Genomic DNA, 14,926 nt, shown 5'->3' with positions numbered 1-14,926 from the left:
ATATTTTACCAACAGAGCCACACAACCCCACTACCAGCTTGTTCTTGGCTTCTTCTTTCAAGAAACATATAAGTATCTGGGAAACAAGAGGACCTGCAGTTGCAAGAAATCTAGAGAACTACACACAAAGTGCTGGAGGAGCTCAGCATGTCAAGCAGCATCTATGGATGGGAATCAACATTTCTGGCCAAGATCCTTCACCAGGACACTTGATACCCACATATCTGGAATATCAACAAGCAAAGAAAATAGAAAGTACTGCAAAATAGGGAAAACCTTTGACAAAATTCAGTTCAAGACTTTTAAAAAAAAACTACCAAATTGAGCTCAATAATTAACAAATACAACACAGGCAATAAACACTTTCATCAATACTGACATTGACTATTTTTTTATAAAAATATCTTGGTCCCATTTCAATTAGTAAAATTTAGAAAGATAAACAATAAGAAAGCTTTAGAAAAGACTATTTACACTCAAACCCACTTAGATTAACACTACCTTGGACAGATGGAGGAAGGGAAATAACACACATGAAATAAAAAAATATCACAGAACAGTCAGATAAAACTTCAAGGTATATATGTTTTCATCAAAAATGAACTGGATTCAGCACTCCATGTGTGTATATGCAATTGTGATAAGAAATACAGACCGGAAATCTAAAATGAGAGGCCAACTCAGAAAAATTAATCATCACTATGGAAGGAAACATTAATCAGTTGAACGAGTATGATCCTCCATGGGAGACATCCCAACAATCTGAGCAGATGAAATGATGACAAAATTATACATTAATCAATACATTATTTCAGATAGGACAATCCATAACAACGATCCAGATATAATATTACAAGATAAACAAGCAGGAACAACTCCCTTAATAGATAAAGCATTTCCGAACACACACAGTTCCTCAAACAGTGGAGCACTTCAACACAGGTATTGTTCGTGTTATCAGTCAGACAAACAAAAGATTTTCTCTGTCAATCAGCTTCAAAATGTTTCAACTCTGACATTGCCACACCCCACTTCTGATTTCCTTCTCCTCGACTTCTTCACTCTGCAGAAAACTCAAGGGAAACCTCTTCACCACAGAGTGGTGTCTGTTTGGAATCCGTCACCACTGGAATATGGATCCAGTGGTGGATCTCACCACCCAGGGAGAGCGAGAGATGAACAACAGGAGAAGATTTAAAAGAACTGTTGTGGAACTGGATCACTGGCAGGGTCCAGCTGGCTTGAATTGACTCTCTACTGTACACTAGGTGTGTTATAAATTCAGTAAGTACCAGAGACAGAGTTTAAAATATAATTGATTTATTTGTCTCAGATCCAGAATATTAAACTCCAGTCCCATTAAAGGTGAATGTGCAGCAGAAGAAACTCCTCCCATGCCCAGTGACCAGGGTGCAGAACTGGGTGTGGTGAGCCGCAGCAATAATTGCAGAGTTCAGCACCGACAGTCAGTCTCGAAGTTGCATTCAGCAATGGTGATGGACAAATATCCAGCATGCAGCTCATTGAAACTTTCTCCCCAGTGTGAACCCAGTAGTGTATCACAAGTCTTACATGCTGTAAGGTTTCACTGCTAATGTAAGGACCTCTCAGTAAAGTTTCCCAGCTGAGGTAATGGTTTCTCAGTAGCAGCAATGTTTAGGCTACGACTATGGGGCTATCCAATGACAGAAATGTTCTTTCTTGTGAGTCTGGAAGAGAGATTTTCATGGTCTTTTGCCAGGGAGAGATGAGAAAATGCAAATGGAGAGAATGGGTCCTTTTTCTTTTTCTTAAATTTGCTTTCTTTACTAACCCACTGGTCAAAGTATGAATTACAAAGCTCAATTGTTTAATCACATGTTGTTTACTGTTATTTCAGGGTTCTGATTTGTAGCAGGGGACACATCACACAGCATCCATCCAAATGATATTTCTTAAGTTTAGCCAGGCTGGGGTCTATCACCCGTTATATTAAGCTACTAGCCAAAGCAAGAGTTACATAAGGTTAGTTCACTAAGTGAATCGATTCCCATATTCACAGCAGGTGAACGGAATATCCCCAGTGTCAACAGTGATATACATTGGTTGATTTAGCTGAGAGAATTTTTTCCCAAAGTCTGAGCATGAAATTGGCCTCTACCCAGTGTGAACTCGCTGGTGTCTCTGTAGATGATATGTCCGAGTGAATCCCTTCCCACAGTCTGAGCAGGTGAACGGCCTCTCCCCAGTGTGAACTCTATGATGTACCTTCAGTTGAGATGACGAAGTGAATCCCTTCCCACAGTCTGAGCAGGTGAATGGCCTCTCCCCAGTGTGAACTCTCTGATGTACCTTCAGATGAGATGACATAGTGAATCCCTTCCCACAGTCTGTGCAGGAGAAAGGCCTCTCCCCGGTGTGAAATCGCTGATGTATCTTCAGTTGAGATGATGAAATGAAACCCTTCCCACAGACTGAGCAGGTGAACAGCCCTTTCCCTGTATGGGCTGACTGGTGTGACAGCAGGTGAGATGACCAATTGAATCCCTTCCCACAGTCTGAGCAGGTGAACCGCCACTTGCCAGTGTGAACTGACTGGTGTCTCTGCAGGAAAGATGATTCAGTGAATCCCTTTCCACAGACTGAGCAAGTGAATGGCTACTCCCCAGTATGAACTAACTGGTGTCTCAGTAGGTGAGGTGACAAAGTGAATCCCTTCCCACAGACTGAACAGGTGAACGGCCTCTCCCCAGTATGAACTCGCTGATGTACCTTCAGTTGAGATGAGCAAGTGAATCCCTTCCCACAGTCTGAGCAGGAGAACGGCCGCTCCCCAGTGTGAACTCGCTGATGTAACTTCAGTAGAGATGACTGAGTGAATCCCTTCCCACAGTCCGAGCAGGTGAATGGCCTCTCTCCAGTGTGAACTCGCTGATGTACCTTCAGTTTATATGACCGAGTGAACCCCCTCCCACAGTCCGAGCAGGTGAACAGCCGCTCCCCACTATGAACTCGCTGGTGAGCCATTAGGGTGGATGATTGAGTAAATCCTTTCCCACACTCTGAGCAAGTGAACGCCCTTTCCCCAGTGTGAACTGACTGGTGTACCAGTAGGTAGGATGACTGAGTGAATCCCTTCCCACAATCTGAGCAGGTGAATGGCCTCTCTCCAGTGTGAACTCTCTGATGTATCTTCAGTTTAGATGGCGAAATGAATCCCTTCCCACAGTCTGAGCAGATGAACGGCCTCTCCCCAGTGTGAACTCGCTGGTGAGCCATTACGTCAGATGACCGAGTGAATCCCTTCCCAGAGTCTGAGCAGGTGAACGGCCACTCCCTGGTGTGAACTCGCTGGTGAGCCATTAGGTCAGATGACCGAGTGAATCCTTTCCCACAAGTTCAGCAGATGACCAGCCTCTGCCCAGTGTGAACTTGCTGAAGTACCTTCAGTTGAAATGACCGAGTGAATCCATTCCCACTGTCTGAGCAGGTGAACGGCCATGTAAAACGATGGGTGTGCCAGTCAGTTAGATGACAGAGTGAATCCCTCCATACAGTCTGAGCAGGAAGGACAATCGAGTGAATCCCTCCCCACAGTCTGAGCAGGAAGGATGATCGAGTGAATCCCTTGCTGCACTTCTTAAATATCTGGACAAAGACAGCAAAACTGGTGTGTTGTGTTTGAGATTCCCGTAGACAAATTCCTTGACATTTTTAACCTGTAAAAAAGATTTACAAAATCCATCAATGGGGTAGGACAACATTTCAGATGAGATCACTTGAGTTGTCAAGGTGTGATCTGACATCACACTGTTACAGTAAAGTTCATCCCAAGTTGGAGAGAGAAATCATCTTCTAACTGGGCAGATTGCTGGTATCTGAAATGACCATCAAACTCTCAGATGCTCCTCCTGTCTCTATAAGAATGGGGCATTTCTGCCATCTTCAATCTGTGACCTGGCTCAGTTTGACTCTCGCCATTGGTATTACTCCCTGTTCCAACTGAGCTGCATGGGTTGCTGGCCCCACAGTAACTGAAGCACTCTCACACAAATATCCGGCAGTGCATTTCACGCACCCACCACTCTCTGTGTAAAATCTTACTCCAAAATCCCCTCGGTATCTACATCCATGCAGCTTAAAATGATGCCCCCTCATGTTAGCTATTTCTTCCCTGGGAAATTTCAACTATAGAACCATGGAACATTACAGCACAGAAACAGGTCTTTTGGCCCTTCATGGCTATGCAGAACCATTTTTCTACCTAGTCCCACTGACCTGCACCTGGGCCATATCTCTCCAAACCCATCTCATCCATATACCTGTCCAAGTTTTTCTTAAATGTCAAAAGTGAGTACGCATTCACTACTTCATCTGGCAGCTCATTCCACACTCCCACCATTCTCTGAGTGAAGAAGCACCCCCTAATGTTCCCTTTAAACTTTTCCCCCTTCACCCTTAACCCATGACTGTTTTTTTTCTCCCCTGGCCTCAGTGGAAAAAGCCTGCTTGCATTCACTCTATCTATACCCATCATAATTTTATACACCTCTATCAAATCACCCCTCGTTCTCCTACATTCCAGGGAATAAAGTCCTAACCCATTCAACCTTTCTCTGTAACTCACTTTCTCAAGTCCCAGCAACATCCTTGTACACCTTCGCTGCACTCTTTCAACCTTATTAATATCCTTCCTGTAATTAGGTGACCAAAACTGCACAGAATACTCCAAATTCAGTCTTACCAATGTCTAATACCCCTTCACCATTACATTCCAACTGTTATACTCTATACTTAGATTTATAAAGGCCAATGTAACAAGCATCTGGCTATCCACACGATCAACATCCCTCATCATTTCATAAACCTAAAAAAGGCTCTAAACATAAACAAGGAAATTAGACATTGCTCTGAGGATTTGTTATAAGTCTACAAAATTATGAGGGTACAGATAGGGTAAATGCAAGCAGCTTTTTTCACTGAGGTTGGGTAGGATGACAACCAGAGGTCATGGGTAAGTGGGGAAAGTTTAACAGGAACATTTGGGAAAGCTCTTTACTGAAATGGTCGTGAGAGTGTGGAAAGAGATGCCAGCACAAGTGGTGAATATGAACTCGATTTCTCAATTAAGGGAAGTTTGATAGGTACCTGTATGGTAGGGGTATGGAGGGCGATGTTCCCAGTGCAGGTCGTTGCATTAGACAGCTTAAATTTTTTTTGGCATTGACCAGATGGGCCAAATAGCTTGTTTCTGTACTGAACTTCTCCATGTTTCTGTAACAGAGGAGCTGGCCAAACGTGTTTGGGAGGGAAAAGTTAGGAGTGACAACGTAGCAGCAATGGCTGGAGTTTCTGGGAGCAATTTGGGAGCTGAGTGACAGATATATCCCAAAGAAATGGAAGCATTGGAAAGGCAGGAGGACACAACTATGGCTGAAATGAGAAGCCAAAACCAACATAAAAGACAAAGACAGGACAAACAAAAGAACAAAAAAACTATTGGGAAGCTTCTAGGAACCAACAGAAGACGACTAAACAAAAAGTCAGATAAGCTCAGGGCTTGGAATGATGATTAATGAGTCAGTCATTAATGAGTCTTGGTAGCGCCCAGCAGTCTGAGACACTTAGAGGAACAAAATATCCGAGGTCTCAATATCTCTTGAAACCCAAGTTTCACTGTACCAGTTACCTTACCACTTTTATTCTGGCAGGCACATACAAACTCTACTCCCTCACTTCTGAAGAACTCACACTTACAAGTACTCCTTTGCTAGAAAAACCGCCAGTCCCAATCCACACTTATTAGATCTTTCTGATACCATCAAAATTGTCTTTTCTCCAATTTAGAAACTCAAACCATGGTCCAGCCCTCTCTTTTTCCATATTTACTTGGAACCTTATGTCATTACGATCGCTAGATACAAAGTGTTCCCATACACAAACTTCTGTCACTAATGCAAGATCATTTCCTAACAGCTTACCGCACACCTCTATGTCGGGAATACGACGTCCTGATTAAGAGCACATTTGACAAACTCTACTCCATTTAGTCCTTTTACAGTATGGGAATTCCACTCAATATATAAAAAGTTAAAATCGCTTACTATATCAATCTTTGTTTCTAAGCATAGTCTGCGATCTCTACAAAGTTTTTTTTTTCTAAATCTCTCAGAGTGTTGGGAGCAACCAAGTCCCAATAATGGCTACAATATCAAATTCCCTGTCATGAGCTCATCGGGCTTTCCTACAATGCTTCTTGCATTGTGATATATACAGCTCAGCACGTTCATCATACCATGCTTAACCTTTTGTCTGCTGACTCTATCTGAGGTCTGAACAACATCTTTCTGGTGTCAAGAAAGCAACCTCTCCCTCAATGTCACAAAAACAAGGGAACTGGTTGTGGACTACAGAAGGAATGGAGACAGGCTAACCCCTTTTAACATCAATGGATGTGGGGTTGAGAGAGTGAACAGCTTTAAGTTCCTCAGCATAAACATCACCAAGGATCTCATGTGGTCTGTACATACCGGCTGTGTGGTACGTGGCCGTGTGCCTCTTTCACCTCAGACGGTTGAAGAAGTTTGGGATGGGGCCCCAAATCCTAAGAACTTTCTACAGGGGCACAATTGAGAGCATTCTGACTGGCTGCATCACTGCCTGATATGGGAACTGTACTTCCCTCAATCGTAGGGCTCTGCAGAGAGTGGTGCGGACAGCCCGGCATATCTGTAGTTGTGAGCTTCCCATTGTTCAGGACATTTACAGAGACAGGTGCGTAAAAAGTCCCAAAGGATCATTGTGGACCCATGTCACTCCAACAACAAACTGTTCCAGCTGCGACCTTCCAGGAAATGGTACAGCAGCATAAAAGCTGGACCAACAGGCTCCTGGACGGCTTCTTCCACCAGGGCAACAGACTGATTAATTTATGCTGATACAATTGTGTTTCTGTTATAATGACTGTCCTAAGTATAAACTATTTATTGTAAATTACAGTTTGCACATTTAGATGAAGAAGTAATATGAAGATTTCTACTCCTCATGTATATGAATGGTATAAGTCAATTCATTTCACCCGCTTCACCATCTGTTCTGGCATTCTGACTCCAATTCCCCCCTGCAAATTTAGTTTCACCAAACACCCTCCACTCCACACACTAGCAATAGCAAGCCTTACCACTAGGATATTAGATCTCTGCTAGTTTTAATTTCCGAACATTTGACTTTCCTCTGCCAGGTAACCCGTCCCCCCAACAGTTTGTAAAGTGGTCCACCTGTTGTTGTATGAGATGACCCCAAGAGTACTCTGTGTTGGCTATTTAACCTCATTCCCCTTCCTTACTCTCACCCAGTTTAATGTGTCCTGCACCTTGAGTGTAACTCACCTCTCTTGATGTTATAACTATCACCCCCTCCAACTCCTAGATGATCCAGAATTCATCCATTTCCAGCTTCAGCTCCTTAAAATGCAGGGTTACAGGCTGCAGCTGTATGCACATCTTGTATGTGAGGGTATCAGGGGCACTGGAGGTCTCCCCGCCTTCCCACCAATGTACCGTCTAATTTGTAATGACCGGTGTGCCGAAACACCTTGTGCTGTGCAATATTTACCCACTGACAACATGCACACTGAATTTTAAATAGGGAGGTATTTCTTTTAACAGCTAGCAAATCACTGTCGATAAGAACTTTGATCTCCTCTGGGTTTGATCGAGTTCATCAGCACTCTCACACAAACTATGTAACAGGCCTGTTGTGGGTTATGAAGGATTTTCTCACTAGAACTTTTGCAAACCGTCCATATGTGATTTGCTTGCTAAATGATACTTTCAAAGGTCAGATTTCCAAATATCACTCCCCACTTGCAAATTCTCCAGCAAATTTTGCATCACCACAATACTGTAACACCAGTTTCTGTATTGTATATAAATATTTCCCCTGAACCCTCTCCCAAGTGACAGATGGTGTTGAACTCAGTGAATGCAATGCCAATGAATATGAAGAGAAGGGCAGTAGTCTGTCTCATTGGAGTCTGGCACATTTGTGATGTGAAAGCTGCTTGTTGCCCAGGACAAAGGTGTTTGATATCATTACGTACCCAGAGAGAACGGGACAAAACATGTTCTCACCGGTAGAAAAGTGCAGAACTAGAGGAGGTAGCTCAAGCAACTGACAAAAAATACTGGAGGAGCTCAGCAGGCCAGGCAGCATCTATTGAAAAAAGTCCTAATGCTGAGTTCCTCCGGCATTTTGTGTGTGTTGCTTGGATTTCCAGCATCTGCACATTTTCTCTTGTTTGTGATCGGAGATAGAACAAAGGTGATTTTCTCAACTGCTGATGTAAAAGATTTTGTTCCCTTTCTCCGAGTTCCTAATCCTTGCATTTTAGATAGCTGGAGCTCAGCTCTGTCTGAGAGATCCATCGGTTCCCATTCCCTTAGCGGCCGGAAGCTCCCCGGGGCCCATGTACGGATCGCGGGGCTGAGAGAGAGGGAAGAGAGCAGGACTGTCCCAGGATTGCGGACTATGATGTCCAGAGTTCACAGCAAATGTCCCTCAGTCGGTGTTTAAGATAGCAGCCCGAAAAATCATTCTTACCTTTACCGATCCTCCGGAGGTCCTTTGTGTACGGCGCGCATGCGTGCTATTCGGTGACGTCATCGACCTTGATGCCTGCACTTTTGATCGTTGCCTCAGAAACAGCGAAATTTTAAACTCAGGGCTTTATGGGTAATCGCGGTGCCATTAAACTTTCCTGCTAGCACCGGTTTCATGTCCACACCTCAGGGTTTTTTTTTCTGTGTAGAGAACTCAGCAGCTGTTTTAACGTGGAAAGCGGCACCCAAAAACAATATACTCAATATCAACAGGCATTCTATTTATCTAATGCCTCTCGTATAACCCTGTTACAGAGGCAGATATAAAACACAAGAGATTCCGCAGTTGCTAGAAACACACACACACACACACACACACACACACACACACACACACACACACACACAGACACACACAATGCTGGCGGAACTGTGCAGTTCAGGTAGCAACTAAGCAGAGGAGTACACAGTCTAGGCATGCTGAAGGGTCTCGGCCTAAACGTAGTCTATTTATTCCTCTCTACATTTGCTGCCTGATCTGTTGATTTCCTCCAGTATTTTGCAGAAATTAACCAGTTTTTTTTTTCAATCAAGCAGTTTCCAAATGTGTCTGATCTTTCATTCGTAGCCACATCCTACAGGTTCAGTTTCTCTTCTTCCTCCTCCTCGTAAACTCCAGGCCCCATCTCTTTCTGGAGCCCCAAATCCCTGACTGGCAACTTGGTTTCTGACTCTGCTCCATTCACTCGCTAGTCTGCTGTCAGACTTCAGATGTTCATTAACAACCCAGCAGTTCGAAGCGAAGACCTTTGAAATTAGTGAGAATGACTGAAAACATTGAAAAGAGCGGGGAAGAAGGAGTTTAACCAACTTCGTCCGGAGCCCTGAACAACGTCACAACCACAGTGAGCTCATCGTCTTGTTCAGCCCGGGCAAAAATCATGCAGGGAATTCATGCAGGTGTATAAGATGATGAGAGGCATTGGTCGTGTGGATAGTCAAAGGCTTTTTCCCAGGGCTGAAACGGCTAACACGAGGGGGAATAGGTTTAAGCTGCTTGGAAGTAGGTACAGAGGAGATGTCAGAGCTAAGATTTTTAAACAACAGTGGCGATTGTGTATGGAATGCACTGCCAGCGACGGTGGAAGAGTCGGATAAAATAGGATCTTTTAAGAGACTCTTAGATAGGTACATGGGGCTTAGGAAAACAGAGGGCTATGCGGTAGGGTAATTCTAAGCAGTTTAGAGACTAATTTACGTGGTCGGCACAACATTGTGGGCCAAAAGGTCTGTAATGTGTTGTAGATTTCTGTGATTCTATGGAATTCAAGGGGAATTTCCTATCCCACGGAATGGTGACTAGTTGCAACCTGTCATCTCAGGGAGAGCGAGAGGGGAACGGCAGGGATAGATTTTCATAAACTGATACGGAACAGAAACATGGGCTGAAACCAGATGGTCCGAGTGCCCTCTCTAGTGTACATAGTGAGTGTAGTGGAGACGGTAAGTACCTGACACACGGGATTTGATAAAACTGATTTATCTTTCACAGATCCACAATATTAAACATCAGTCTAGTTTAAGGCTAACATCAGCAGAACGGACTCCTCCAATGCTCAGTGACCAGGGTTCAGTCCTGGCTACGATGAGCAGCTGCCTTCAGTCACCGTGATGGTTAAACATTTAACACGGAGCTGATTTGAACTTCCTCCCTGATGTGAAGTTGCTGGTGTTGCAGCAGCTGGGATGATTGAGTAAAACTCTTTGCTCACTCCGGACAGAAATGTGGCCTCTATTTATTGTGAACTCACCGGAGCATCACAAGGTGGGTTAACTGAATGAGTCTCTTCGCACACACGGAGCAGGTGAACGGCCGCTTCCCAGAGCGAAGCTGTTGGTGTATCTGCGATGTGCCACTGAATCCCTTCCAAAATGAGAGCCAGTGAATGACGTCACACTGCTAAACGTCTTGGCGATGTATCCAATCAGATCACGGAGATGGACACGTGCTCGCGCTCTCCTTGCAGCGAGAGGGGCGCTGTCTTCTCCAGCATCTCCGTCTCCACTTTCAAGGACCGGTGGCACTCAAGCGCTGGTGACCTGATAGATACAGCGGAGCTAACGTGTTGTTGTGTTTGATATTCCTATCGACAAATCCTTTGAATTCTTTACACTGTTAAAAGTTTACAAAGAATGTCAGTGGATGAAAGACAACATTTCATTTTTCAAAATGATCCTGAGGCGAGCGGGGTAATTTAGTGAAGGTTTATAGTCTCTGTTATATAACGCAGCCATGACTTTTCTTTCATACTTAAAACGTTCACTTAATGCCCCGGGCAAATAATCTTCGACCAGCCTTATCTTATCTTCTTCATCATACCTAACCGACGATATTGGCGGACTATGGTAACCTTTGTTTGAAAGTCATGAAAAGCAATGGTCACAGGTCGAGGTTTCTGTTGAGAAGAGGAGTTAAACACCGGGGCTCGGTGTACCCGGTCTATTCCAGGCGGAGTCTCCAAAACGTCAGAAAACAAACGAGCGAACAGCTTTGGAAAACATTCTGAAGGTCGATTGCCTTCGACCAACTCAGGAAGACCCAAGATTCGTATATTGTTCCTTCTTGATCTGCAGTGGCGGGTTCCAATCTGCTATTTAAATTTGTTGACTACACTGCATTGATCGGCCGAATCCCAAATAACGAGGCAGCCTACAGAGAAGAAGTCATCACCCCGACACAGTGGTGTCAAGAAAACAACCTCTCCCTCACTGTGACAAAAACACAGGAGCTGGTTGTGGATTACAGGAGGAATGGAGACAGGGATGAAATTCAACATTTCCCAGTCTGTTATTGACACAAAATACACATTTTAATATTGATCATGACACAATGTATTTTATATAACGTTATACATTTAGATATTATAATTTGTAAAAAAAATAAATATCTCTACAAAGCGAATACATTTCCTTTAATGGTCTCCAGGAAACAACAATTTTCCTGATGGAATCCACTTACTTTTTCTTTAATCGGTCGTATTCATGCTGTGAAAATGATTTTACCTAGATTTTTATATGTTTTCCAAAATATACCTATCTTTTTAACTAAAAAAAATTCGATCAAATTGACTCACTTATTTCTTCCTTTATTTGGAACAATAAATTAATTAGTATCATTTACAAAAATCTGAAAAAGATGGTGGACTTGCACTTCCTAATTTAAGACTGTATTATTGGGCTGTGAACATTAGAGAATCCTGTTTTTGGTTATATTGTCTTGATAAGAACTAAAATCAATTGTGGGTTGATTTGGAATTAAAAGCAGTTAAACAATTTCATTTAACTTCAATATTAGGAGCTCCATTACTTTTACAGCTCTTTAAAATTCCAAATTTAAATTTTTACACGGTTATTAAACAATCTCTACGGATTTGGGTTCAGTTTCGTGTTTCAAAAAATTTTAAACAATTTAAGATGACTAGTTTTTTACATCGAAACTTCTCATTTATACCTTCAACAACTGACCCCATTTTTCTCCTATGGAAAAATAAAGGGATCCTTTCTTTTACAGATTTATTTTGTGATGGCCGATTGATGATCTTTGAAGAGTTAATTAACAAATTTTCTCTCGCTCATACACATGTTTTTCAATATGTACAGTTTTGACATTTTTTACAACATTATTTACCTAAGATTCCATGTTTACAAGAATCTGATTTGTTGGATGCCATTTTGAAATTGAATCCCTTTGTGAAAGGTTCCATTGGCAGAATGTATCATTTATTTTTGTTACCAAACGAGAACCTATCACTAAAGATTAAACAAGATTGGGAGAGAAAACTTAATATGACCTTTGTTAATGAAGATTGGCTTCGAGTTTTTAAAAATGTAAATTCCTCTTCTGAATGTGCCAACCATTGTTTAATTCCATTTAAAACTGTTCACCGTTATTACTTAACAAAGGAGAGACGATCTAAAATATTTCCTAGTATAGACAAATGCTGAGATAGATGTAAAACTGAAGTAGCTACTTTGTCACGTATGTTCTGGTCAAGTTCTTCATTAAAATAGTTTTGGAAATCTTTTATTTCTACAAGTTCTAAAGCTCTGAAAATTAATTTACAACCTAATAGGTTGACTGTTCTATTTGGTAAAGTTCCACATCATATTCAGGGTATTTCATCTTCAGATCAACATGTAATTGCATTTGTTACTCTACTGACAAGAAGGGCTATTTTATTACGGAAAGATATTTCTTCCCCTACATTCATTGAATCGTTTTCTCAAGGAATGTTATGTCTTAGTTTGGAAGAAATACAAGTAGAACTTTTGATCCTCGATTCGATTTTGAGAGAAGATGGGGTTCTTTTGCCAAATAATATCATTTAATTTGAATGTTGCTGTATGTTTTCCGTCCAATTTTATTTTTTTTATAAGTGTGAAATGACGGTTGATGATTCTTTTTAAAAAAAATTAGGTAATGGTCAAACGTATTGCTCCGGAGGGTTCATTCCTAATGGACTTTTCCCCTTTTTTTCTGGTTACTGGGTTTTTTTCCGCGTTAGATGGGACACTTTTTTCCCTTATTTTTCTATATATATATATTTGTTTCCATTTTTATATTTTACGATCAGTTTTTTTTCAGCTTTATTAACTGTGTACATACTAATCTATTGACGTTTTGCATCATTATATAGCTGTAGAAGATTAAGCATCAATAAAAAAGATTCTAAAAATGAAAAATGAAACTGGCAAAACAATCACTAGACATATGGTGCAGAGTCACGTCGAGTTACATTGTGAGGTCGAGTCCATTTTATCATTCATTTAGCTTGTAACTGTAGACAGGAAACCGTCCTTGAGCCGGGCGTGTCGCACTTTAAGGCTTTTGTATCTCTTCCCCGATGGGAGAGCGGGTTTGCAGCAAGAATGTCCAGGTAATGTGAGGGTCTTTGAGTACATGGCCTGCTTTTCCGAGGCAGGGGAAGAGTAGGAAGAGTCCATGGAGGGGAGGCTTGTTTCCCTGATGTTCTCTGCTCTCCAAAGTTCTCTGCAGTCATGGGCAGAGCAGTAGCCATACGAAGGCGTGAAGTATCGACAAGAAGCTCAGAGACCTCGGCCTTCACCCTGCCTTGCGTAGCTGGATCCTGGACTTCCTGTCAGATCGTCGGCAGGTGGTAAGAGTGGGCTCCCTCACCTCTGTCTCTCTGACCCTCAGCACACATACCCCACAGGGGTGTCTCTTTGCCCCCCTACTTTACTCTCTGTATTCCCATGACGTGTCGCCACCCACAGCTCCAATCTGTTAATTAAATTTGCTGAATACACTACACTGACTGGCCGAATCCCAAATAATAACGAGGCAGCCTACAGAGAAGACGTCATCACCCCGACACAAGAAAACAACCTCTCCCTCATTGTGACAAAAAAAGAGGAGCTGGTTGTGGATTGCAGGAGGAATGGAGACAGGGACCAAATTCAACATTTCCAGACTGTTATTGACACAAAATGCACATTTTACTATTGATCATGACACAATGTATTTTATATATTGTTAATGATATAAAACATATTTAGAGATTGTTACTGACAGAGCATCGTATAATTTGTGTTCTGTGTGTTATGTGAATGTACTTGCGTGTGATGCTGCCACAAGTCAGTGTTCCTCTGTACCTGTACCTTCCCGTACTTGTGCACTTGGCAATAAATTCAACAGGACCTGAGAAATCTCAGTGAAATTTGATTAGTGATGATCATCTTGCCAGCTCGGTAGGTCGAATGTATGAGACAGTACACTGTTAAATGCAAAACCCTGAACAGTGTCGATGATCAGAGGGATCTTAGACTCCAAGTGCGTCGCTCCCTGAAAGAGACTGAAACAGATTGATCCAGTGGTTAAGAAGGCAAATGGCGTGGTTGTCTTTATTAGTTGAAGCATTGAGTTCAAAAGTCGGGAGGTTGTGTTGCGGCTGTTACGAGCCTGCGGTCGTACTGTGACTGTTTCTTTAAGAGCGCCGGCGTGAGGAGGCGGGACTATGACGTCAGTCACAGGCTGATAGCGCTGACTGTGGACTGAACCAGAAGAGAGGGAGAGAGCGAACTGCAGACAGGCAGTCGGCCAGTCTAAAGAGAGAGAGAGAGAGAGAGAGAGACTGCAAAAGCTGATCGCTTCAGTTATTCGCAGCTGAGGGTTGAGAGTCTCCTCGGCCCACGGTACACGGTACACGGAAGCACAACGAATGTGTGTGGCTGTCACTTCGTATAATCCATAGGAGTGGGTTTTGGAATATCTTGTGTTAACCCTTGCCTGGGTATGTTGTGTGGTAACCCCGGGAAGACGGTATTCC

General features: G+C 42.6%; 1 protein-coding gene across 1 annotated transcript; it reads right to left on the bottom strand.

Annotated features, from left to right (window-relative positions):
* Positions 1 to 360: 360 nt before the first annotated feature.
* Positions 361 to 8,636, bottom strand: LOC132389163 (zinc finger protein 239-like). The gene is made up of 2 exons (XM_059961620.1): positions 8,581 to 8,636; positions 361 to 3,698 (listed from the first exon to the last, which is right to left on the bottom strand). The coding sequence occupies exon 2, from the start codon at positions 3,340 to 3,342 to the stop codon at positions 2,638 to 2,640; it is 705 nt and encodes a 234-aa protein (XP_059817603.1). The 5' UTR covers positions 3,343 to 3,698; positions 8,581 to 8,636; the 3' UTR covers positions 361 to 2,637.
* Positions 8,637 to 14,926: the final 6,290 nt, after the last annotated feature.

This window comes from Hypanus sabinus, unplaced genomic scaffold (assembly GCF_030144855.1).
Source record: "Hypanus sabinus isolate sHypSab1 unplaced genomic scaffold, sHypSab1.hap1 scaffold_487, whole genome shotgun sequence".
Taxonomy (NCBI): domain Eukaryota; kingdom Metazoa; phylum Chordata; class Chondrichthyes; order Myliobatiformes; family Dasyatidae; genus Hypanus; species Hypanus sabinus.
This window is presented reverse-complemented; position numbering and strand designations above follow the sequence as displayed.

What these genes read in the sequence shown, in the direction of transcription:
- LOC132389163 (XM_059961620.1), bottom strand. Translation starts at nt 3,342, where the DNA reads ATGGCTCACCAGCGAGTTCACACCAGGGAGTGGCCGTTCACCTGCTCA.